This window comes from Ambystoma mexicanum, chromosome 5p (assembly GCF_040938575.1).
Source record: "Ambystoma mexicanum isolate Mex_15411 chromosome 5p, UKY_AmexF1_1, whole genome shotgun sequence".
In the NCBI taxonomy this organism is placed as follows: Eukaryota; Metazoa; Chordata; class Amphibia; order Caudata; family Ambystomatidae; genus Ambystoma; species Ambystoma mexicanum.
Genome location: NC_090930.1, coordinates 324,296,452 through 324,324,178, shown reverse-complemented (window position 1 = coordinate 324,324,178; position 27,727 = coordinate 324,296,452). Strand labels below are relative to the sequence as shown.

The following is a 27,727-nucleotide window of genomic DNA, read 5'->3' as shown; positions in this document are numbered from 1 at the left end:
AAGCATCATAGCTTCTGCATATGATAGCAAATACACCAAAGTCATCAAAATACAGGAAATCTTGATTTGGAAATCATTGTGTTCCATTATAATACTATAAAATGAAAACTATTTTAATGATTTGCATCAGACAGCATGCTGGGGAAACATGCCTATGTGTCACAGGCATTCATAGAAACTTCATTTTGAATGTTTCTAACTGGCTTAGCATATACATTCGAAAATAACTTAGTAGCAATCGTATTGCTTAAAAAGATTTTTATTGTCAATTTTCTCCCAATGTTATCTGGCATTTTCACTGATTTAACCGCATGCAATGTTGTATTCTAAATGCCCACTCTGATAACATTTAATCACACTCTACTTTTAATAATTAAGGACGAAGTATGATAGATAGCTCAACATCACTAATCATAAACAGCAGAGACAAGCTTGTGAGCCAGTTTCTCACCAAAGACCTTCATTCGTGGAAGGGCAAGGGTCTTCCTTAATGCCAGTCTCTGGAGCTGCACACAAGGCCAGGATCCTTGTTTGTTTGTTTATTTGATAATGCGCTCCGAGCCCTTGGGCAGCTGGGCGCAACAATACAAGTAGACTCGAAACTTAGTTACAGTGCCTGACATGTATTTCTTTCATTTTTTAGAGCCTTCTGTAAATACATCCTTGCTTGTAAATCATTCCTTTTTTTATTTTAAGTATTATATAATTAGCAAAGGCAAACTTTTAATAAATTTCATCTTGACATAAAAGAATCCCTACACATTTAAAACAATCCTACAATTAAAACTTATTGAAGACAGTATATCCATTATGATCTGGATTTTTCTCCAAAACAAAGTAAAGTTACGATTCCCTATCTCCACTCATAAAGTCAACCCATAACCTATCGGTCGACAATGACTCAGTTAGCCCCCCCCCCCCGCCCCATCAGTAGTGTTTCCCTTCAAAGATCCTGAAGAGATCCACATTACATAAGGAGATGTTCCACGGCTTCAAGGGAAGAATCTCAAATAAACGACAGCATCTGTCATTCTCTGATCGTTTTTTCCAAGCCCCGCAATCTCCTTGGTCTTAACAATATTAGATTTCAATCTTATATACTCCCATACCAAATTATTTCCCACAAAGCTTTGTATGTAGGTTGGTGTTACTTCCCTGTCCTGTAGATATTGTACAAAGATAGAAACATGCTTCTTTGTGGCCAGGTTGATAAAAAGTTGATCATAGCTTTCAGCAAAAAGCAATTCTCTCATGTATTTCTTATATTGGCCATACAGCAAACTCTGCACGCTGTCAGGCACCAAAATAAGCCACTGCGCTGCTATACGTTGTATTTGCGCAATATTGCAGGAAATCATACTTTTGGATCTCACCTGAGGTGCTAAATGCAAAACGCCCCGCAGAGTTTCCTGGGAGGCGTTAACCAATTTCCAGGCCAACATTAGGCAACGTAAGTGCAATTTAACCAGGATAGGCACGATATTAAATGCCAAGTAGACCAATTCAATAGCTACATTGGAGGGCAATCTGAGGAGCCATTTAATCAGATTACGCTCCAATTTACGCGCCTGAGTTCAGTTCGCAAAGGCCCATATTTCAGCCACATGCATGATATAAGATAATATCTTGGCGCTATACAGCTGGAGGATGGAATACCCGCCCCCCCTTGGCGAGCAAGCAAACCAATAAACCAGCTATCAACGTGCTTTTTACTTGAATTTGTTCCAAATGTTGAGTTCCCTGCATTATCCACGATAATCCCAAAATATTTATATACTGACACCACTTCCGCAACCACCCTATCCAACAACCACGTCTTTACCTTTATCCTTTCCTGTTTTCAGGGGTGTCCCGAAAATCATTCCATTCCTCTCCATCCTCTATGCAAGAACTGCTACTTTTCAAGACCTTTTTAAGAAAATGCATTGTTGCCAATTCACCAGGCCTGTGAGCTATTTTTTGCAAGATGACAGAAGAGCAGCCATACTATTATTACCCCTCCCTTGTATTCATTACCAAAGCACGTGACTGTATCTATTTTTTTGCATGTCACTAACTACAATTTCAGACTATTTTGAATTTGACATGCAGTAACTTAACAAGACACCATGCATAGCAATTTCGTATGTTGCATGTGCTGGGTAAATAAGGGTAAAGTAGCAGTTTGCTTTCTTTTCATCCCGCTCCCATCAAGGCAGTAGATGAATTCAGCACACCGCGATGCACAGCACTCACGAGACTGGCGTTACAAGGCCATTATTCATTCCTTGGGGTTCTGCTGATGTTTACAAACCGGGGACGCCAGCCCTGCGCAGTGTATGACATCAGCAGTCCCCATTGGGACTTTTTTTTTGTCTTCCCCCGAAACACATGCATACATTTCATGTTATATCGTTCATACGATCTCCAGCTCAGCACATTTCGGGATGAAGTGTGGGGTCTATGTACAGTTCAATCCTTATTCAATGAAAAGTAAGAATACATTAACAGACATTTTCTCTCACTATTCGGGTTGTCAGCAGCTTCTTTTTTTCAGCATTCTTAGCTTCATTTAAATTCTCCAAACACTAAATATGGAGCTGTGCGGCAACATTGCATATAGTCGGATATCGCCTTTTTGACAGACATGGAACACATTTAACGAGTCACCTTGGGCCTCATCACGACCCTGGCGGTAGCCGTGCGGGTAAAAATGGCACGGCTGTCGCCGGAGTCGTTTTTTTCCAGCGCCTGGCAATGGAGAATTACCGGGGGAATTACAGCCGATAATTCTCCATTGCCAGGCGCCGGAAAAAATGCATTCCCATTCAAGTCCCCTAGGACTCAATGGGAATGGGGGAGACGGAAGCACTGGCACCGTTGATAACAGTGCGGGTGCTTGCATCAAAGCCTGTGAGCAGGTGCCGTTACACCCTCCAGGTCAGACCTGGCGGGAGGGATGGCACCCGCCCTCAGAACTCGGAGTATGCCGGTCCGGTCACAACAGTGCCGGACTGATAAAAAGGGCACGGCTGCCGCCGGAGTGCCGGAGTGCCGGACAACGGTGCTTACCGGCACCATTGTTACCGGACTGGCATACTCATAATGAGGCCCCTTGTCTTTTGTTTGCATGTACAGGTACTTTAAATATAGATTTTTAAATGTGTGATCATGAGCAGAACATATTACAATGCAGTAAGAGAAACCACATCTGCTCTTCCTCCTTTTGTATTAGGATTTAGCTATCTAAATATTTAAACAGGCATATTCACATATTACTGGACAGAAGGCGCTGTAAGTTGCTTGCGAACTATAAGTGTGTACCCAGGGGATCTCCTTGTCCCTTGTATTAAGCGTACTTATTTCCTGTATACAGCATAATTATTTCCTACAGGTTTTAAGCCTGTAACTGACTCAAATAAAGGGGTATTTATGGATTTAGCAGATATTCAGCATGTTAATTGCTTCCATTAATGCTAATGGGTCCACTTAAGCTTGCAAGGGTGGAGGGATTAATTGGTGCATGGTGTCTCAATGTGTCTCTGCAGTAAGCTTTTTTTTGTATTATGAACATTTAGGATTTTACACTACGTTCCTGCATTGAAAGGACACTTTTAGCAACATACTTTCTATAATAATTCAGGATCTATTATATTTCAAATAATTCGCTAGGCACTAAAAGACACATGGGATTTTATAAGTCACCTTTAGGAGCAGCAATGAACTGCAATACCCATTTGCCCTACGTCATCGAGAAATAATATTTCCACAAATATTTTCTTTATTAGAAAAACAGTTAATAAAAAGCCGGCTAGATGCTTACTGACAAGCTGCGAATGTGTCTGAAAATACTCACTGGACTTATGAGCCTTTAAACTGTTAAATTGCTAGGGGGGGGTTCAGTTTGTCAACAAGAACAGGCCCCACAACGCCATTACATGATTTGCAAATCAAGGTGACTATGGCAGCAGGCATACTCATCACCACACAATACATTAATTTAGGAAGCAGACCCCCTCTCCCATCACACAGCTATCAGGGAAAAGGGAGGAACTGTGAATGTTTAAGAGCAGAAGTCAATGTGCCAACACCAAGAGGCTCCAACTTCACCACACACATTGCAAATCAAGGTGATTATGGCCAGAAGGTATGCTCCGCACCATTCTCCCACAGTTAGCTCAAGTAGTAGGCCTCCATTATAGTCAAAAGCGTACAAGAAAATAGTGCACAACTATTGACGTTTAAGCATAGAAGTTGAGCACCAACAATCTGCATCGTCAGCACACGCAATGCAGATCAAGGTGACATTTGTAGCGTTATATTGAGAGACCACCCTTAACCTGGGAAGTTCCTCCCACCCAATCAAGGAGCCCGACAACATTTCACATACCTTTTTCATTTTAGCACTGTCCTTATTGAAGACTCAGATAGAGCCACAATAAATCTGGCCTCCTGCCCCCAGTGCCCAATGTGAGCCGAGAAACAGGACGGGCTATAGAAAAAATATATATTTATTATAATTATATGCTCAATGAATAATAATTTTGTTCAATCAAAGCCACGCCTTCTTTGTGGCAGAAAACACAGCTTCCATTGTAAAACACACTTTCTCTACACTGACATTCGTCCCCCAAACTTGGAACAGAGGCCACATAAACCATCAAAACTCTTTTCCCATGAATTCCATTGTAAGTCAAATTTCAATAATAAAAATATTGCACTATGCTAGAACATAATCTTCAATACTTCTGGCTGAGAGGTTCAAAACACAAGATAATTTCACCTTCAAGGCTTGATAAATGGAGTTCCCTGCACACTCAAAATGCTAGCAGTTTATATCACAGATTTGTAAAAATGCATATGGTAAGTAGGACTTCACCAGAACTTAGCTTAGGAATAGACACAGGGCTAATTTAAAACAAGATATACATCACATGTTCAGTGTTGGAGGTCTCACTTTAGCAAAGCACTTCTCCCCCAAGCTCCAAAAACCCAAGCATCAAATGATATGCAGCACTCTTCTGTTCAAAGGCCTGGTCTAGGGAGTAGGGACAGTTTTGGAATTTCATTTTGCAGACCCCCCTCACTTAAAGACCTGTGTTGGGTAAATTGGGCAGTTTAGATGATTCTTTTGTTGGGTCAACGCAACCCTTGGTTAAATACAAGGTTTAAAGAGTTTTGGACAATTGGGAATTTTGTTTTTAAGATAAGAATACCTTTTATTTAATATAACAAGTTTTTGGAAATGGGTTTCAGTTGGGAATTTTCGTTTTTGGGACCAGTATCTTTTGGTTTCAAAAACAAAGTTCAGTGATAGTGACAATTATCAATTTCGTTTTGGTGGCAAGTATATCTTTTGTTTAAAAACAAGTTTTGGTAAGGGGTTTGTTTTAGGAAGGGATCCCCTTCTCATTAGAGAAGTCAGTGCTGAACAGGAAAATGAAGGCACCCCAATTACGTCATATGACTATCTTGTATCTTCCCGCTAGGATGGATGATGAAAGTTTGAAGTTCTTCCAAGCTCCCCGTGCGTCAATCAATTTGGGAGTTAATTAAATTAATATGCAGTCACACATGGAAGAGAACCCACTATAAAAGGGAATGGGCGAATTAAATAGTTCCCCATGTAAACATGTTTTTTGACAATCTACTTACTTTTGGAAATCTCTGGGCTCTGTACTCATGTCAACTGAGCAGGACTTGGCTCTTAGGGAAAAACACGATTCTGGCCAGCACTTCAGTTGATGGAATTCCAAAGCAATTCCCCCTCTATTGTTCCAGGAAAGCCTAACTGCCACTGTTTTCTAGTCTCCCCAGCATTAGACAGCTTCAGCCCTCTTCCAAGCTCGACCAAGATGCAATTTCAGGAGATCTCCATTGGTGATTTTTGGCAGCTGTGTGTTGGTAATTTTTTAGCAGCCCTCCCCTTCTCTCATAGTGCATCCCCTTTATATACCACCCATCACACCCACAAACTTAATAATCTAAGGAAGTGCCAACCTATTATCTCGCAATCAGGATTGGACAGTTAAATTTCTCTCCACACCCAAATCCAGCCTCTCTCGAAGGATTGGTTCAGGAGTCTAGAACAGAAATATTGCAACTCCCATTTGAAATTCCAATTTATTTCCATGTTGCACTGGTGCGTGGCAATTTTTTGCCGTTTATATAAAAAGTATAATAGTTATGGATGTGCTATTTGTGCTCCAGATACCTAAATTTACAATCCATCAGCTCGCCACTTTTTAAATTCTGGACCTTTTTGGAGCAGCCAGAAGCGGAATTCAGGTGATAACATGATTTCTATATGTTGGACGTGGATCAAGTATACATCACAATATGATATGATATGGCATTTGTAACGCGCCTATACACAAGTGTTTCAAGGTGTGATGAGGCAAGGAAGGGGGGACAGAGGAAGACTGAGACAATGATCATACTAGGCCAAGTGACAGTGAGGTTGCGCAAGTACTGGGGAGGGAGAGAAGGAGGAGAAAAGTGCCAGGGGAAAGGGGAGGGGGCAGTGCTGTACATGGGATCAAAACAATAACAAGAAGTGCTGCCAGCAGGTGACAGGTGCAAGGGTAAGTGCAGACAGCAGGTGTCCAAAAGTGCAGGTAGGGGGACTGTAGAGTTACAGATACAGACCCAAGTGCAAGGGTTGCCAGGAGGCAGTGCGCATGTGCAACTGCATGGGCAGGGACCTGGGCCCGAATCAGAGGGTAGCCAGGTGACCAATGCAGTATCAGCCAGGAAATCAGCAGGGGAGAGGAAGAGAGAAGGCAGAAGCACAGAGGAAGGTCTTGAAGTGCTTCCGGAAATGGAGATGGTTCACCTCAATTTTCAGAGAGGCAGTGAGGCTGTTCCAGTGGGAGGCCCCAGCTGAAGAAAGAGATCTACCACCAACTCGTTCCTTGGAGAAGCGACTGACCCTGAGGGAGTTGGAGGTGGAGGAGCGAAGAGCTCGAGTATGACGTATTTCTCGAAGAGAGAGTTGGAGGTATTGAGGACCCAGGCCCCAGAAGGCCTTGTGAACAATACAGAGGGTCTTGAACTTAATCCTTAGAGCCAACGGGAGGCAATGCAGAGATTTCAGTGCTGGAGACATACGATTCCTGGCCTTGATGCCAAGGACAAGTCTTGCAGTCCTATTGTGGATGAGTTGCAGAGGGCAGAGAGCATAGGCAAGCAGATTTAGAAAGAGGCTGTTGCAGTAGTGCAGCCTGGAGAGAACCAGAGCTCTAGAGACAGTGAGCCTCATTCCGAGTATGGTGGTAGTCATGGCGCTATTTGCGCCATGATTACCTCCCATACCGGTACCCACTCTGACCTGGTTCAATGGGGACTTACCAGTGTAGTCCGACCTTTGCGGGACCGGTAAGTCCCCATTGAAAAATCCATTCTCCATTCCCATTTGAGCCCCCATAAGTAGCTCTGAAGTCCCTTAGCGGGTCCCGCTAAAACCAGGCGTTGATGGAGGGACCCACTAAGGGACCTCGTAGTAAGGCGGTAAGTGATTACCGGCACCGGTCTCCTTAACGGTGCCCGGTATCCCGTACCGCCCTACTCAGAATGAGGCCCAGTGAACTTCTGGGGGAAGGAGATGAAAGGAAGACTACCTCAGAGGAGGTGCAGTTGGTAGTTTGACTTCTTAGAGATGGGAGGAGAAAAGCAGAGTGTGGAGTCGAAGATGACCCAGAGGTTCTTAGCCTCACAGGTGGGATCAGGAAGAGGGCCAAGGCAGGCCGGACAGAGAATGACAGGAAACGAGGGTGTAGGTTTGCCGATGATTACAACACAGCTATCCAATGTTAGTTGTTTAAATAGACAGCACTGATGACATTTGCATGTTTTTTACAAAAGTGTTTGAATATTTTTTACGCAAACACTATGCCCCTCATTACAACCTTGGCGGAGGACCATGGTGCTATTAGCACCATGGTCCATGCCGCTAAGGTTGCAATTCCGCCATGGTGGATGGCGGAATTACCGCCCCATTCCAAGGTGAGTGGGGCGGTAATTCCCCATTCACCAATGGCCCCTTCCCCATTCCCATTTTTGCCCCATAGGGCATAATGGGAATGGGGAAAGGCGATAATTACGGCACCGTAAATTACGGTGCCGTAATTATCGCCAAGGTCCCTTTGCGGCATGGCTTTTAACGGCTGCAAAAAGCAGCCATTAAAAGCCATCCCGCAAAGGGAACCTTGTAATCAGGCGTTAAGGGTCGGCACCGTTTACGGTGCCGTAAACCCCTTAACGCCTGAGTCGGAATGAGGGCCTATGTGTATTTGAAATTGTGCTGTATAGTAAATTAAAGACTTTGGGCCTTATTCACAGAGCATGTTCCAATGGAATTGCCCCATTATAAAGCTCTTCTGTGAGTCAGCGCCTATGTGATTAAGAAGATATCCCAGACGAGTTGTCTTGTAAAGGTTGCAGGCAGTAGTTTCTTGGCAGTCCGGCTGGAGTGTGCAGAAGGAATTTGCAACCATGCTATAGCCAGTTGTACCTAGTCTTTGTCCACATGCTGAATTTGTGGCAGGGGGAAACCCATGACATCCTTAAGTTTTCAAGTGTCTGGGGATGCCCTTTTCATTAATATTGCCTATATTTTTAACACTTTACGAAGGCGATGAAAGATAATTCCATTCCCCATCTTTTTCCTTCTTAGTTGTGTATGGGTCTCCAATACGTTTGTTTAGGCCACAGGTCCTGTTATTCTTAGCTTGCGACCTTGCTCAATTGTGTACGGCAGTACCACATAGCTTGTGTGCAGAAAGATGTACGTTTTTTACAGATTGCAAAACTACCATTAAGGAAACACAGAACGTGTTTGCATAGTGTGTGCCTGCCTTTTATACTTAAGATCCTTGCCAAAAGGCATCCGAATACTGCACTGTGTTGGGCACACAGGTCCATGCATGATTGAAACAGCCACATAATTATGAGCTAAAACCCCTTGCCTGCAATAGATTAAGGTAGAAAGGCTAGAACTCAACCAAACGTCTAACCACAGTGACATAAAAGGGTAATTCACCATTCTTTTTAAGTGTTTACATGACTTGTACTAGGACACATTTGATCTCCTTTCCTATTCACTATTAAAACTTAATGGGAAGCAGGAGGTGTCCTTCCTCTAGGATCATTTCTCACTCCTGAGTTTTAAGTTGGGCATGTTCGATTATCACATGCAATGACGAGCCCTCCCATGCCGGTAACGCGACTTCACCTTTGTTGTAAACTAAAGTAAAATGAAAGTAAAGTGAAGTCAAATTGTTGGATGCTACTTCTTAAGTTGTTGCTGAGATATCCGTGTTTAAAGTGTGGCAAAACCTTCATAATGCTGTGCTTGGAGGCTATTTGTCCTGAGCCAGTTATCATTGGCAGCTGCCCATTGCCTTCACTTACTTCCCACCAAACATGGCAGAATTTCCATTTGAAGCCAGGTTCAATGACTAGGATGCTAATGGTGGACTGTTTGAGGGGTGAGAGAAAAAAACAGGACACAAAATATATGATTTTATTTCCTCGTAAAAAAATGAAAGTAAAATGAGTGACATTGAAATGGTGGCAGGGGACTCCACAGGCATCCCCACTTCCATTTCCATGTCAGCTGCAGGTAGTCAATGAAGGGTGGATACAGAGCAGGAGCGGAGGCTGCTAAGTTTCAAAAATGTAACTTGGCGTGTATGTGCCTGGGCCTGCCGATGTGAGCTTATAGGCCAAGGGCAAGAGGTATATGGTTGGGGGACCAGAAGCAACCAACAGGCTGCTCAGAATGCTGGCATGCAGCGTTAGATAACGCCCTCAATCCGAACAACCTGATTGACTGTGAGAGGATGGCATAAAACAGAGAATAAAAATAATGCAAGTGACAACACAACCACTGCACCTCTTTGCAATGGAAAACAAGGTTTATTACATGTGAAAAAGTTTCTCAGACAGTTCCGTAGAACCAAACTGACACAGAACTCATCTTATCTCAAGACGGTACATCTTTTATAGCAGAAAAAACACAAGTTAACAATACTATGCATAAAAATAAGTACATCATAATCCCACCCCCCCGTATTGGCTACCACCTATAGAACATGCTAATCCTCCCTATAGTTACTTGACTGGTTTGTCACAGCAATGCTACCTGCATTCCACTAGACACGTGGTCCTCTACATCTGCCGAACCCAACTCGGGCCCTCCCTTTCCTGCATATGCATTCCTATCTCTCTCTGTTTCTTGTAGAGCTTCCCTCTTGCTCCGTATTGCCGTTAGCTTGCCTTTGCCAGCATTTCCTTCCTCAGGTTTTCTCTTCTCCTCATGGCATCCTGGTATTCTTCTGAATGGCCAGACACCTTGTTGCTTTGTTCTTGCGGTGGTATTGACGATAGTTTGCGGGCTGGTTGCCCACCCCGGATCCATCGTGGTCCCAGCACCACCTCCCTTGAGGCTTCTGCCCATTAGACCTCGTGCAGTTGGGATTTTGCCATAACTGTGGCCTCTTCCTGTTCAGTACAGTGTGAACCTGAAACTCGTGGGCTTCACTGCCCATGCCTCCTCCACCTCCTCCAGTTGTTACGCAGCTCGGGGCAGTCTCTTGCCTGTGTATGTGTTCCTCTCGCGCTCTGTTGCTCATTGAGTACTCGGTATTCAATGTACTTGTTCTAGTGGATTGGATACTTTGATTTAAAGGGACATGTTCTCTTTCTGGGTGACAATGACGTCTGTAAAAATGTTCTTCATCCCAGTCTTGTTGTTTAAAGGTCTCTGGTATTTTAGAGCATCCCATGTAGGCCACGGTGTGCACAGCTTTAGGGAGTTCCTCACAGGAGCAGGAGTCTTTGTCCCCTAAGTGGTAGTCTCACTTGCCTTGACCCCTAGGGTGTGTGTTTTGCGTAACAGGCTCACCTCCCTAGCCTCACAAGGAGGGGATGGGGGAGCTTCCTCTTGGGGAGAAGGGAAAGATTCTATTGATTCATCACAATGGGTAGTTTATCCTGATTGCTTTTACATAATCTGTACATGGGAAAACAAAAAAGGCCCAATTGTTTCATGCACCATATTCTGTTCTATTCTAGTGTATTTTTGTATAGCGCCAAACTAACCTGCAGGACTCAGAGCGCTCATATGATTTTTTGGGCCCATATTTGAAATGGCAATAATCTCATCTGGTTTCACATGATATCTTACAGCTCAGGACACCATCCTATTTAGTATGTGTACCTTATGTGATTTATGTTTATTTGCAGAACGTGTTTGTAACTTGCGGATTCACATAAGAACACATTTTAAAGGAGCACATTATTGCTGTCTAGCAGCTATGTGTATCTTTTCAAATTTGCTGGACACTTTTAAATGGCTCAAATGAACTGCATACACGTTTTTGGGAGGACACTTTATATCCCACTCGCAAGGAAGGGCATGAAACACTGGCATGCAAATAAGGGAATAACCCCTCACAAATGTTACAGAATACATACAGAGTGCCATCACACAGTTTATTAAGATAAGGCCATGGTGCATCGATAGTACCAAAGTGTTCTGGGTGGAGTCAAACAACTGCAAAATGTAATGTGGCAAAAACATTTCTAAACGGCCAAATGTTGCCATTTATTTCCTAATCTGCATTCATTGGTTAAGCAGTTTTTTCAATTTAGAAAGATATTTTGTCAATAACATTGCTTATCAGGTGCAGTGCAATATTCCTCAATTAAAGGTTTATCATGTTTATGGTGTTTGCTTTCATTATTTTTCTACAGCCACTTTGAACCAGACCGGAGTGCGCTAAAAAGGAAAGAATGGGAAAGAAGGAATCAAGAAGTCCAGCAGGATGAAGATCTGTTTGCTTCAGGCTTTAATCTGTTCGGGGAGCCCTACAAGGTATTTTCATCTGTACGTGATTTAAGTAATTGCAAAAACCCTTATTTTTTATTTTCTTGACCAAATAAAGTGTCACAGTTTGTAAATCAAAGATAGTGATAACTGAATTGTTTGTTAAAATGTTTCCTTTTGTGGTGTGAGAGCATATTGTTCACTGTTTTAGAATGTTCATCCAGTGATAATGGCAGCTTGCCGCCAGACTTGAAAAATATTACTGGTGCCTGACTTCCCGGTAACACAAGGGTGTTACAACCCTGGTGGCCCGGGAATTCTGGAGCCGGTAATTTTGTCAGTCCCCATTCCCATGGTGTCCCATAGGACTCCATGGTAATGGGGACCACGGAAGTACCGGCACCATTTTCAACAGTGCCGGTGCTTCCGTGAAACTGCGAGCAGGTGCCGTTCCGCCCACCAGGTCTGACCCTAGCAGGCGGGATGGCACCCGCCGGCAGAGTCGTAGTGCGCTGGTCCAGTAACAATGGTGCCGATAGGCTTACCGGCACTGTTGTTACTGGACTGGTACGCTTGTAATGAGGCCCACTATCTGAAAAGTGCAAGCAAGTCTGTGGAATAACTTAGTGAATCATTTAGTGAATCCTATGTTTAGGACCAATACTTGTTTAGGAAGTAATGTAACTTATGTCAGTATTGCTTGGCTAATCATTCACTCATGTTCCTCCGCATGGAAAAAAAAGGGGTTGTGTGCATCCAAATGCCAAATTCACACTATTAATATTTATATGAAAAACCTCCACCAATCACAGCAGAGTTTGTGGCACATCTCACTTGGTTGACCTTAGGTGAACTGGAAAATATATGTCCCTGCAGGATTTTCTACCTAATACTTTCATCACTGAGAAGTCATCTTGAAACCTCTCCTTATGAAGGGTAATTCCTCTCTCTCGAGTGTGTACATGCATATTTGTTTCAGGAACCCACTAATGCTGTAAATATAGAGAAACGTAGTCTGGCTCCTGCTTGTCTAAATGTGTTGATGAACAAATAAATCAAATACAATTATTTCTATAAAGTTCATTGCAGTGATGATGCTACATGCTGTGTCCTTAATGATGTCCGCTATGGTGTTCAGTACTTAGCAAGAGGAGCAAGGCCTTAGTTAAGCATAACTGGTACATTACAATCTTTTCCTGATTTCCAACTGTATCATATGATAACTTCAAATTAAGGTGTTCATGCCATCTTTACACTTCTTTTTATTGGCATAGCCTAGAATGAAAGCATACTAGAGAAGCCTAACATTTCATAACAAAATGAAATTAAAATTAAAATTCAGTTCGTTTTTGGTCTTTGTACGGCCTTATTTAAAGGGTAACCTTTTGCACACTACATGTAGTATGGATCCTTGGCTGGGGAAGGATTCATGGCATTAAAGAGCAAAACAGAATTCAGTATTATGATCTTACAGTGAAGACCCCGAAGTATTAAAAAGGGCCTCATGATAGTGTATTTAGCCATTTAATAAAGATCGAGTGGTCTCAATGGCTCACGATGAAGTTGGCAAGGGTTGTAGCTTGTACTAAGAAATCTCTAACTCATCTGCTCATTGACTTCAATGTTAATAAATACTGTGCACCTGAACTATGGTCAGTGTGCAGTTCACCTCTACATATTGTCCCGTAGAATATGGCTGCGACCATGTCCTCTGACTATTATGCAGAGAGTGTGGCCGGTGGCATTGCCCTGAGTGCACCTCTCTGCAGCATTAGCCACCACATGACATGTGATGATAGGTTACCTCCCTCTTGTGAAACACATGTTCACCTAATGGTTTCTTTGTGATAGAAATGACATGGAGACATAAGGTGCAGATGATTAATGACTCGGTTGAAATGTCACTTTTTTGACTCATTCTAACAAAGGCACAGATTATTTATTTAGTGAATGGCTACTTGCATGGAGATCCACATAATGGAAGCCTGATAGGAGAAGTGCTCTCCCTGCTAAGGCACTTTAAGCTATGGATCTAAGAGTGGAGTGCATTAGATGACTGAAGTAGACACCTTGTTATATGACTAACCATCTATTTTGAAATCAATACAGGGTCAATATTGTGATGGAGCTTATCTTAATACACTTTTAAATTGGTATCACTGCCAATGGAATAATCCCTTATGAGCCATTTAAGGAGGATCTTGGCAGCAACATTTTGAATATGTTGTAATTTACACATTTCCTTTCTGGGGAGATGCAGGTAGAAAGTAATTCAATAACTTAATCTGAATAAGGTAAAACACTTGTGCATAGGCGCATTATAAATGCCATATCATATCATATCATTACCATTCATTTTCTAGTGGGGTAATCTAAGAAAACCTACGAATGAAATGGCATAGAACGTGTAACTGATGCAAACAGCTTTTCAAAGATTCTGTTATCTGTGCCTGCAGATTGAGTCGTCTGTCAATAATGGACTTTGTGTGATCATGTTCTTTGTTGGTTGTATGTGAGTTTTGTGACCTGATTCTTCTTTAACTAGGGTTGCACACTTATGCTCCCCTTTACCGTATGCCAGTATGTCTTTCCCACCCCCCTTTTGTTCTTTTTCCCAACCATACATATGTTTGACTGGTATGGATTAGGTTTCTCACTTTTGCTAATTTTCCTGCTTGCAGGCCCCAATGTGTTTTGGTTCATGAATAATGGTCTGCATATATGCTTCAAAGGCAGTAAATACCGCTTGCATGGTTTGTAGCAATGCTGTGCAAGTATTAAGCAAATACAATGTTTTTCAACTGTTATCTATTGGTATTGAAAATGTGTAGTATCCTAGCCCTCACTGTCCAAAAGGCATAGCCAGAAGCCTTTGCCTTTCCACACTACCTCTAAAGGTATTGGCCAGAAACGTTAGAAAGGACAGACATGGTATGTGGCCATGCCCTGTCTGTAGGAAACACAGGGCATGGTAGTCTGCCATTATCCCCTATGTGCTGCATACAGAGGCATAGTTCAGAGAGGTCAGGGTCTGCAGTAAAGTCCTGAAAGATCAGAGCCTGAAGATATTCCCTGTATATAGTGTACGTAGGGCTGTGCACACAAACAAAGTGTGCACAGGACAGACTGAGCATGCTCTGTATTGATGCCTTGTATGTTGCATTCGTAGGGTGTCACCTTCAGACAAGTTTGAGATAAATTCAGGGTCTATAACAGATATGGCGTGGGCAAAGGTTGGACTCTGTATGTAGTCTCCATAGGTCATGCCTGAGCCGCTATTGGGCATTGTGCACATGGAGGGATGACACAGGTTGACAAACCCAGACTGTGTTCTTAAGACTAAAAACATAATGTGTTTGCTTCTCATAGGTGTCTGAGGGTACAAACAAATGCCCATATTCCCACCCTTTTAGTATGCAGACAGTGGCACAATTACCCCATAGCCAAAGGTTGCCATTATTTCTTTTTGAAAAAGTAAATAATTAGTGGAGTACTTTCTCTATTCTTGTAAATCATGCTATCATTTTCTCTGGTGGTAGAAGATTCCAATGAGGGGCATGATATGTCCTCCATTCCACATTGTCAGGAAAAAGGTTCTCAAATACAAGCTCCTGTTATGTGTAGAATGGAGCATCATTTACTTGTTGAGTCTTCACCCAATCAGATGACCAGATACATTTAACAATGTGTCCACTGACAACTGACAAACCATTGATTTCTTTGAGTGATTCCTTAAAAAAACATTTGACAGACTTACACCATACTATGAAAGAACCACACAATCGAATGATAATATTTGCAGCAATGCTTGGGCAACTACTTTGCACGCTCTGGGAATTTGATTGGGAGACACTTGTGGGACCACCATTAAACTTAGGTAGACAATATTTGTAGAGAAAACATTTATGCAGATTTGTCAAATGAGGGTTACATTAATAATGAATGCACTAAATTATCTTTTTTGTGTGAAATGAGATTGAAGATTGACTATTAGAGTCACTCACGCCAGCTTTTTAGGGCCTCTTTACGAGTGTGGTTGTAATGGTAAAACAGACAGTATTTTCAAATACAATGCAGGTAATACCTCCACAGAAAGTGTGGTATAATGGTACCTGAGCAATTCCATGCCACCATTCCACAATGATGATCACTGTAACTATATCATGGGTATTAACAGACACGTTTAATTGTGTGGTTTTACTGCTATTTCCATTGGTGGTAACAGTAAATAAATCTGGTAATATTAGCACTGCTAAAACCGCCAAACTCATAATGAGGCCCATGTGCACACGTTTTTGCTACAAATTCCCAAGTGTGTGCATTTGTAGTACAAAATATCCTGTATTATATGATAGGAAAATGTGAGAAACAAATGGAATTTACTGGGCCTCATTACGAGGCCGTAGGTAAGGGGTTAACAGCACCGGTAAGGATGCCGGTGCCGTTAACCCCCTAGCGCCGCATTCTGAGGTCCCTTAGCGGGTCCCACTAAGGCCGACTGGTTTTACCAGCTGCCCGTTGCGAGAGCCGCTAAGGGACCAGGGAGCTAATAACGGGGCCGCTATTTGTGGGCCCGTTATTATCTTCTTCCCCATTCCCATTGAGCCCTATGGGGGCTCGAATGGGAATAGGGAATGGTTTTCAGAATGAGGATTTACCGGGTCCTCCAAGGTTGGAATGACCCGGTAAGTCCCCATTCCGACTACCCGGACCCAGCCACGACTTTCGAAAGTCGTAACAACCCCCACTGATTGGGAAGAATATGGCGCTCATTTTCTATAAATGAGTAATTTGGCAGTGGGGACCTGTTCTGTTTATGCTTTAATATAAACGGGTCCCTGCCACCAAAGTAACGTCATTTTTACTGCTGGGTGGACTACCTTTTGCCCTTCACATTTGCACTCCGCAGTACAAAGTGAGTAAACGCTGCCTGATGTGCAATGAAGCATTTACTTTTGTTTGTTAGGGCCGCTTGCCATGTTTTCAGGCAGGCGGCACTCACATTTGAAATGAAACCATCCCTGACATGTGAGCATGTTGCAAGGTTTCATTTCAACTGGGAGCACAGCTTACCAAGTGTGTTGTAAATAGTGCTCCCAGTTGAAAGTAAACCATCCCAACATGCAAGAATGTCAGGTAGGGTTTAATTGTAATTATACATACTCCCTGTCATGGTGATATCCCAGGGGCCCTGTACAATGGATCCCCATGGTGTCTCCCTGCTTTATTCTGGTGCATTAAACAGGCGGACCCCATAGGGATCTCCAGTATTTGCACCGGCATGAAAATCCATCCCAGCACTGATGGGGGAGCATTATTTTGGTGGAGAGGATGGGAGCGGTGGAAACGCAAGTTGTGTTCCACCCCTCCTCTCCGCCATACAAATGAAAGAAAATGTAGTGGGGTGTGATTGAAAAGCATTAAAGCCTTACTCATGGCTTTTACGCCTTTCAATCATGTTATGCCTCTATGGAACATGAGCTGCTATGTGTTATAAGAACAAAGGTTTCTCTAAATATTCCAAACAACCTCATTCCATATGCAGATAGCAGACTAATAAACACATTCTTTTGAAGAATTAAAACATGTGCATATAGGAGATACAAAGGTTATTTGTTATGGTTTAATGTCCAACACCACTCCCTCCACCTTCATGAATAACCTACTGTTTCTTGCAGTGCTTTGGCTCTCGGCTTTCTATTTATGAAACAGCCTTCTGTGACCTGAACTGACCTCAGTGCAACAGTGCAGCTTTCCAGGCCGTCGTGAATATCATTGTGTGGCGAGCATAACTCTCAGGGGTTCATTACAACTTTGCTGGTATCCTGGCAGTAAATCTGCCAGGATACCGGCAAATGGAGCGGTATTACCGGTAAGGGTAGTAAATCCCCATTCCACAGGGGATTTGCTTGGATTACTGCTATCAGCAATACTGGCTATATTTGTCCAGTAGGGTGTCAGAATTACACTCAACTCTTAGCTGGAAGTAATTCCTCCACTCCCCCGGCAACCTTGTATTTTGCTGGTGCAGAAACATGCCGGTAGACGGTAATAGCAGCATTTCAATTCCACACTGGCAAAGTTGTAATGACCCCCTCAGTCTTTTAATGTTATCCCTCTAACTACAGAATTATGGTTCTACTGAATGCATTAACCAATATGATTTTAATTAAATACATATCTGTGAGTATAAGTGCAGGGCACCTGACCTGATTCTGTTCACACATTAGATTGCAATAGGTGATTTAACCCGCTTCAGATAGATCCATTGATCATATATTTTGGGTTTCTCAATTTAATGAATTTACATTTCCTAAACCTCACGTGGTGGTCATCCAATTCTCCGGTAAACCGACATGCTCAAATAGAAATATGCAGTAAGTAGAAAAAATCAAATGCTCAACAGTTAGAGCTTTTAATATATTTCAGTGATAGGTAAAACCATTACTAGGGAGTGCAACATTGCGTGTTTCTAGACCTACTTCAGTACAAGCGGTGATGATATCAGTATGCACGGTACCAGAGCTCACTTTATAGTGCGAACAGAAGAAACAGCCTCTTGTCATGAACACATCCTGAAATCCATTGTATGAAAAGGGGAGAACGAGTAAAAATACAGCCAGAGTTGGTGAACACATATGTATTTGAAATGGTCACAACAAGAAACATCTATGCGTTTATAGCATAGTATGCCTAGATTTACAAGGAATTCAGTAGTTATGAAGCAATGTAGCATTTAGCATTATTTCCAACATATGCAATGTTTAATTTGGAAAGGGTATCAAAGAAAAATAATTCACAAAACATCCTCTGACTATATAGCTTTTGGTCCTTTCATCATAAGTAATAGTATTTATTGTATTTACTATCCATGAAGCATAGCACTTGATCAGCTGCCTAGGTTTGAATCCCCTGTCCATTTAATCATTCTAGTCTACATTTAATATTTTGAAAAGAAGGGCACAGTGGTCATTGTGTGCTCCTTTCATTTGAATGGCTATGGTTGGTATGTTAATACTGATCCCATGATGCCCTGCTTCGATGCTGCCTGGTGGTGAATCACCAAATACTTAGGGTGGCAACTGGGTCAGCTATATAGATGAGGATGACTCTGTCTGACATGAATAGCCATTGTTGTCCATAGCGCCAAAATGTAGAATCGAAAATACTCAAAATCAGAAATGTGGAAGGACACCCCAGGTGGTCAGACAACAGAAGCTCAGTGCTTCACTGATTATAGAGCAACTGCTGCCAGTAAACTGCCGAACAGTAAACATGGCGGCTACACTTTTTCTTGGACCCAAAGCATTATTATGCAGAATTAGGCAGACACCCACCCGCCTACTGCCAGGATTTGTTTCTTCAGCTCACCCCAATGTGCGTTGCAAGAACCTTCACTGATGTATTCACCACCAAAGGCATCCAGGCTTTCCAAATAGCCACATCACATCCAACGCCCCAATTTAAGATTAATATGACGTATCATGTTATTGTGCTGCTGTACATTTACACAATCTACAGACATTTTACAAAATATGTTCGTAAATTATTAAGGATAATTATAACCAAGACATCTGGACAAGGTGTTTTAACAAAGCATTTTCAGAAGCGCTTTGTTTCTTCAATGTATTTTATACAAGTTGTTTTTTTGTTTCTTTGATTATTCCTCACAGTGTAATTATTTTACTTACAGAGGAGAGTTGTTCGCATTTCAGCCCTAATTAATAATAGTTTTGCTACAATCAACTATATTTATTTAAATAATATTTCATACATATTTCATTATATCACTGCCATCCAGAGAGTTCATTTTAATTGGTCCATAAAAATATGCCAACTTTTACATGTGTTTGATACCTTATTTGTTTGTTTCCCCCGTCCATGAATTGCAGAACTCTAATCTCATTGGCTGTACATTCCACTGTGGCCTCTATTTCAATAACCAACAGATGCATAAAATACATTATTGCAAATACGATGTCAGTAGAGAAATAAGATAACATTTACATATTTTTCAGCATTAGCAAACTGTCTTTCTTGCAAAGTCCATATTCACAGTTATTGTCTTTTTTCTTTGTTGAATTAGACAAACCGAGGAGATGCGCTGGCAAACCGTGTCCAGAATACATTGGGAAACTATGATGAAATGAAGGATTTTCTAACCAACCAATCCAACCAGACCCATCTTGTAGGAATCCCTAAGAATGAAGTGCCCCAGACACCGAATGAGAAAACTGAACAAAATATGTTCCACGAACAAAGGAACAAAACTAACCAGTGCCAACAAAGCAGTGGTCTTTTATCGTCTACAATGCCGCCCCCACCTTCTTCATCACTGGTAAACTCTACAGCTTTGCACAGTCACCAGAGCAACAAAAAGTCCCGAACGGAGTGGTCACGTGGAGGCCACACCACCACCAGTGGGCAGTCGGGTCAAAACAGTGGACAGCTGAGCAGGACAAAGCACAGCTCTTCTCATGACCTGTCACAAGGCAGGTTTGAAGAACTCTACAGTTGTGAGCAGCATCAAGATGGGAGCATAGAAGACTCAGCAGCGGCTCTCTCCCATTCAAGGAGGCACAACCATTCAAAGTTATCGACTGTCGAACAAGCTTACAAAGAAAGTAACCATTCCAAGTCACCAGTAGAGCCAGAGGGTGTAGGACATATCTCGGGATCGCCACTGCCTTCTACTTCTGTGTTGACTGCAAACAATGGACTTTCTACTCAGAACTTTCCTCCTGTGCTTCACCCCAAACCAAGCATGATGCAACAAAAGCCGACTGCTTATGTACGGCCAATGGATGGTCAGGACCAAATACCCAATGAATCCCCAGACTTAAAACATCTGATCGAATTGGAGGATGCATATAACAACCAGTCCTTTGGAACATTGCTGGAAGGGAAAGGCAGTGTATCTACTGCTAAGAACAAACTACCAAAGCTCCCACTCCCACAGACAAGTGAAGTAAGTTGCTTCATAGAGTTATCTTACATCCTTTAAAGCATCTTATTGTAAAATGCACTTCTATGGATACGTTTTAAATTAGAAATGACTTCATATAGGGAACGTTTACAGAAATTGGAACAAGTATTATTTTGTAATTATCCTCACACGGTTGTGATTTCATGAGAGTGCTTGGAGTTTTTGTCCAAGTGGGTCATAATCTGGGAATTATCTGCATAAAGTTGAAAGTTAATTCCAAAGCTTCCTTTAGGGGTGGCACTGGTCTTAAGTAGGCATTGAATAATCAAGGTGAAGGGAATGCACCTTGAGAAAAGGTACATGGAAAGGTTGATGAAGCAGATATGAACTTACCTATTTTCACTTGAGACATGTGGTTTTATAAGAATGATTTAATCCATTCAAGATATTCATCTGGATGTGGGTTGTTTGACCAAAGACAGTTCTTTTGACTGCAAATATATACGGGGAGACCACCACAACCCCCCAAAAACGCCTATATTATTTATTAACCCAAACCCACCCGCACATATATTTGCGGTGAAAAGCCTTTCCCTAAATGCGGTCAAATCAACCTCATGTAAATCATCTATGATCAACTTGGGCAATACCATTCTTCCCAGACCAATCAGGTGTTGGAAGTGATGGAGTCGAATGTTACAATCGCTAATGCCATAGTCTGCAAAGGGCTATAAAGGAATGGTGCTGGAAGGTTCCAATCCAAAGTTTTAGTAGTTCATTTTTAATATATAGCAACATAGTTTTAGTGCCCATGGTTGGACTGAATTCAGATGGTCGTAGAGTAGGATAATTCCCTTGTTACATTTTTGGATATGTAAAGTATTTATTCTCTGCCAGACCTTAGTATTGCATGAGAGGTCACAAACTAGAAAGCATTTCAAAGGTCCTAATTGATTGGCATCAGAGATTGACAACAACAGTGCTTCAGATAGGCATTGCAGACATCTGTAAGGTTTGGGGCCAAATGGCCCATATTGTCTGAGAAAAGATGCTGGACACAGGTGCTTTTGTGTGGGGGATGACTTCATGTTCTTCACTACTGTGATGGGGTCAGATTTTGAGATAGGTGTGTAGGTATTAACGTATGTCTTCTTTTTTCTATGTTTCGGGGTGAGATTGTTTGGAAGAATGTTGTTGGGCATTTATACGGAACCAAATCTCTAGTCTATATTTCCTAGAAATATGTTGAAAGATTATTTACTATTTATTGGAAGAGTGAAATGTAATTTTTCCTGATAGAACCTATAGCATTTAGAAGTTTTGTTCGAGGCAGCAGACATTTTATTTTGTTAGTGCATTTTTTCAAAGCATGTTTGTATTTTGCTATCCTTCTGAATGCAGCGTACATTTCAGTTTATCAATGTGAAATGTATTTGTTACCCGTCTTTACTATAATTCTCATCCATTTTCCCTTGTCATCCTTCAGTTTTTGGCTGTTTTGACTTAATAATTTTCCAGCCCAGGATGTCAAAGGATCTTTCAATTTATGAATGAAGAGATTATATTGGAAGCGTGAGATTGAGAGTATGAGTGAATGCTTCCTCTTGAATTTCATTTAAGGATCTTAATTAAAAAAGATCTTCTGATTAGTTTGTTTTCTAGCTTGCCGTTGGTATGCTAGCCCATGTAGTTGGCTTTTAATGAGATCATGTTTGGCCCAAGTTAGTGTTGGCATGACAATGTTGCTTTCACTAGAACCATGTGTAAAGATCATATTAAGGCTGTACTCCTCTTTGTGTGGGGGTGTTAGACTGCCTGGTTAAATATCAAGATGTGCATAGTGGTTAGAAATTCTTGTGCATGTCAATTAGTGAGGATGTCGATTCAAAAATGTTATTTCCCCATCCTGAATAACGTATCAGTTCACTTTCGTAGGTCCAGCACTAATTCCATCCATTCCAGTCTATTGTAACAGCACTGCAGTTTCATTGTGGTTGGTGGGTTAGTAATGTTTAGAAGGTACACTTTGAGGTTCATGGAGCATTGGCTAATCAGGTGTTTAAAGAATTGTAGCCTTTGGATAACATGTCTTGCTGTGGTTTTGTATTGTTGTTGTAACTAGAGCCAGACCCACTCCTGTCTTGCAGATGCATTTCTTCTAATGGATTTTGTAGGGTGGGGTACTTAATATACTTAATATGCAGTAACATTGTCTGTGAATCAATTTTATGTTTGTTAGTTATGTTATGTTGTTAGTGAGGAAAACCGTTTCTTGAATTGTGTTGTGAATGTTGATGCCATTTATTTTGCAGATCTTTCAACATTTGAGAGTATTTCCATTGTATCGTGTATTTTTGGTTTTGCTGTTAATTATGGTTTTATACTTTCGATGGCATTGTCCCTCAAAGCAGTCACAATGGGAGTCTGATCACCCACTGTATGAGTAATAGGAATAGGCTACGCAGTGGTTGTTAGTATCTATTGGGATTTCGGATCGGCTTGATTCTAGATTGGTGCACTGTGGGATAAAGCTTGCTTTTTGTCAACTGATTGGTTAGGAAAGTAGCCAAAGAGGTACTATTAAACAAAAAGTACGAATTTTAAGTCATCAGTTGGGGTTAAGATGAACTTTTTCTTGGAAATGAGGTAGGTAATGTTGGAGTTTTCAAAGCAGTAAAATGCAATTGAAACAACAAATATTATACGGCTTTGGCTTGTTTTGTGCTCATTAGTATGCCACTCTAAAAGATACTAGTTCTTCATCTGCCACATTGAGCGGTTGTTTAATTTTATTCATGTACCCATAGAACTTGTGTAAGTAGTAATAATCATGTATAGTGATTTCAATGCTCCATCACCTTACCTAACTTTGTGCAGATGCAACTGTTTGTTAAAGGTGTGGCGGTATTGTGTAGGAGTTTCGTTTTGTACGTTTCTTTATTAATTTTTGAAAAAGCTGTGTGTATGGTCATAAAAGTTAGGGACCACAAGACTATGTATGTTGTTCTATTTAAAAGTGTGTGTGTGTGTTGTGTGTGTGTGTGAGTGTATGTTTTCCTTGTTTATCGAACGATTGCAGACTGTGTGAATTTTAAGATGATTTCAAGCAGGAGTTGGATCATACCAAGCAAGGAATATGTCCAAGGTCAATCAATATTGTAAAATATGTATTCACAGAGCAGGATCGTTTTCAAAGGGGTGAACCTGTCAATGGCAAAGTTTTCAATGAGACTAAAGCATGTCTGTATTTAATTATGGTCTGGTGCAGAAGGGCTGTCACTAAGCAGTCCGAGATGTATGACACGTTTTCAGGTGGGACCAAGCCTGATTTGCATATGGATTCCGCTTCAGTGATGTCATGGAAGGCCAAAAGACAGTGGTCTGGACGGTTGCCCAGATAAATGCCAATGGCTTAGATCAATTCAAAACCTTCAAGCCGTCATCCTTCTGTTTTTCAAAGGATTTTCAATGGAGTCATATATTCAGTGAGCAGGAGTGCTGCAATTAATTGATTCAATTTCCCTAAAGTGATGCAACCAGTGGCAAAAGGTTCTGCATAACAGCCTTTTATAGAGCAGATTTTAGCATGCTAATTCCTTCAGAGTTAGGTTTTTAGAAGAAATTGTAAACCCTCCCTGAAAATATTAATCTGAGTTATACAAGGCAGATTTATCAATCTTTTGGTTGTGCATCCTGAGAGTTCAGGTTCAAGGTATCTAGTTTCTGTGTATTTGTAAGTTTGTGTAATGGCTGACTCACAGAACGCTGCCATTCATTTTCCTTATTTCAGAACAGTGTTCCATTTTTTGGCAAACTGGCATTGGACAGCTCTCTCCGTAGGTCATCCTCCCCTTTTATCCATATCACTTCACACCTGTTGCTGCACACGTCTCTTTTTCTCGCCACCCAGCTCCATTGTAAATCATGTCTATTATATGTGAGGCTTATTGGTAGGCTACTCGTCAGCTTTACATAAGATTTTGAATAAACATGTTTAACCTACTGAGTTCTGGGGCGTCCTCTGGACATTGTGTTTACAAAAGGTGTTGTTTGTTTCTCTGGAGTGACAATTTTGACAATGTTGTTTAACTACATCCCAAGACTGCAAAATGTCGGTAAAGGTAACTCCTCAACTATAATTTTGTTTTCAGCATTAATATTTGTTTCAACGCCCCCTTTTCACTGCAGGAATATTTGGAGATGCTCTCCAAAATCTTGGATTTCTTTTGGGATAGTTCCTGTGTGCTTATAGTATGATGGATTCAAGGAATGACACAAAGATACTGCTCATCCTATAGAAACAAACACACGTATTGTTAATTCCTGTCTGAGGTTTGGTTGAAAGTTTCTTTTTCACTCGCTTCTTATGTGTGCTAATTTTGTAGCTGAATTTATGAATGGTGCCTTCAAGAGTCACTTCATTGGCAGCCACTAGTTTTTCCATTGAGTGGTTGTTTATATACCAAGGGGCCGCCATATTCCCCTGCCGGAGAATGAGGTAAGTGCTCTGCCCCCTCACCAACCCACTACCCCTTCACAGATTTTCCTTCCCTCCCCCTTCCCTCTACTTACCTGTTTTTTTGCTCCTCTTCAGGAGTGGAGGCGCTGGAAACACTTTTGTCTCCAGCGCATCCGCTCCCGATATGCGACAGGCCGCTATGGAAAGGAAGAAGGGACTGCACATAATCCCTTTTTGAGTGCCCGCCATGGAAAAGGAGAAGGGACTATGTGTAGTCTCTTCTCCCTTTCATGGCACCCATTTTGTTTGTTTACTTTTTTACTGTTTTCAATGGCCACCATGGAAAGGGAAAACAGACTTCATTTTCCCTTCCCCGGTGCCCAATTTTTTACTTTTTCTTTTTCTGTTCCAAAACACCGTAGAGATTTGGAACAGAATAAAAAATGCTTTTAGTACCCTGGTCTTAAGGGCCGGGTTACTAATAGCAATAAGCCCCTTGCAGAAGGGGCATTACCACTTCAGGTAATGCCCCGGGACCTCTCTTTGCTCAGGCCAGTAACTATGGGCCTCAGGTGATTACCTGAAAGGCTATATTCCCCCCTCGTATATTGCTTACTTAACGTTCTCTGCTTGTTTGTGTCTCCAAAATCGTGCACAATATTTACCATGCTAATTTCAGATCATAAAATTGTATGTTTTTCCGCTACTATTACAGAGTCAAAGTCAGAAACATCTGTTTTATCACTATAATCTATTAATACATTACAACACATGATCTTTCCAATCCAACACTTTACAGAGGGAGGAACATTAGCATTAATTGCTGCCTTGGTTTTTACTTAAGAACTTGTTTCCATTTACTTGAAGTCATTTTTAGAATGTCATGGGTATATAAATAAGGAGACATTGAATTAAGTGTAGCTTTTTGAGTAGAATTGTAGAATCCTGTAGAATCCTGGTTTTCAATAAGGAGCCAAGACTTCTGGTGAATATTCTCAACTGTGTCAACGGAACTTGATAGCGTAAAGTATTCCGTGAGCTAAGTCACAGGTCTGCTGATGTCCCTGTTCCACCCCGCCTCTCCCCTTTTACCTTCTGCATATGCCTTAGTTTTCTCCACCACAGCCAGTACTGGTCCCACCCATCACCCATTCCCCATTCCACCTACTTCATTTGCCTCTCATCATCCATGGCCTATCCTGGCACACAAGACTCTTGGAATCCACACAGAAGAGGGACTTATGCCACAGGCTCCTGAGCCTCCATTGTTCCGTGGTCATGACAGTATTATCTTTCCTAAAATTACATTTTGCAACTATATCACCAGCGATGCCAGTTGCTAAAAGCATCATTATCCAGAGCAGCAGGGCAAAATGATGTGCTCTAATCTCTGCTTATGCACCCATCACTTCTCTCAGGCTCTTTATGTTGGCTTCCAGGCACTTACCATCACATATCGCCCACCACTCCTAGCAATAATTCTTAATTAGGAATTTGGATAATATATCAATTTTAACTATTTTTAACTTTCATATTAGAAGCTATTTCAGATGTTATCCTATTAGGTGCATTCTTTTCTATAGTCTTTAAAAATTCAGTTAATGTTTTACTCTCAAGATAGTTTGGTTGATTGCAGGCTTATGCAAATGAAAGCAAACGGTTGCCACGCTGAAATTACGCTGAGTAGATATAGTGGGCTAATCTCAGGTTTTTCCTAGGCACATGGGAATTGTGTGGCAAGAGACACTGTAGAAGCATATATGCGACAGGCACAACATGCTGCTTACTACAGCTCACAATTATGGGGACAGACCAATTGTAAGAATCTATCAACCATAGAGAATGTTTAAAAAAAAATAATATTAGGCCTTCACCGAAGTACCAACAATATCCCCCTACACATGGAAGTAAATCTTCATAGTATAAAGCACCTGGCAAACAAAAACCCATTAATTTATCGGGCACAAGTGTGGAGTTAGGAATATATATGGAAGCTTTGAAAGATATCCTTTTCAAGGAAAGTAGAACTTCTTCTATGTGGTGTAAACACAGAAAGGAAATGTTTTTCAAAATTGGCATAAGTTATTAGTGTCAGAATCCAGTACATATGAACGCTACTTCTAAATTTCATGTTAAAAGTTATTATCAACCTAATGAAGATGCTATACTTCTGGTCATGATATACAACTCCCTGACTTAAACAATGTATTGGAATAGGACATTTTTTACCAGGCTATGAATGGTACATCGATCAATTGAGACCAACATTCCAGAGAGCAAAATTCAAATTAGGAATCCTTCCTTTGGATAAAAGTTTACATACATTAGACTAAATGGTCTCTGATGAATGTGGGCACTACATGACAAAATTTGAGAGTAATCTGCATTGTATGCTCATCGGTCCATCCTATATGAACCTTAGGAAATGCTACCTCAAACCTCGATTCCTGGAACAGGGCATCAGGAATAATACTGAAGCCATGCAGTACTTTTATAGATCTGACATGGAACTGACCGTGTATTCAGTCTCCAA

At 41.5% G+C, this 27,727-nt stretch overlaps 1 protein-coding gene across 3 annotated transcripts in view; it reads left to right on the top strand.

The window, feature by feature from the left end:
- The window catches only part of AFF2 (ALF transcription elongation factor 2), a 1,055,119-nt gene that overhangs the window by 225,810 nt on the left and 801,582 nt on the right, over positions 1-27,727 (top strand). For 2 of the 3 annotated variants that reach the window (XM_069612763.1, XM_069612761.1), the window contains exons 2-3: positions 11,737-11,869; positions 19,896-20,777. In XM_069612763.1, the coding sequence (XP_069468864.1) occupies positions 11,737-11,869; positions 19,896-20,777 (1,015 nt within the window). The remainder of the gene's footprint in view (positions 1-11,736; positions 11,870-19,895; positions 20,778-27,727) is intronic. The other variant, XM_069612762.1, reaches the window with a different exon arrangement.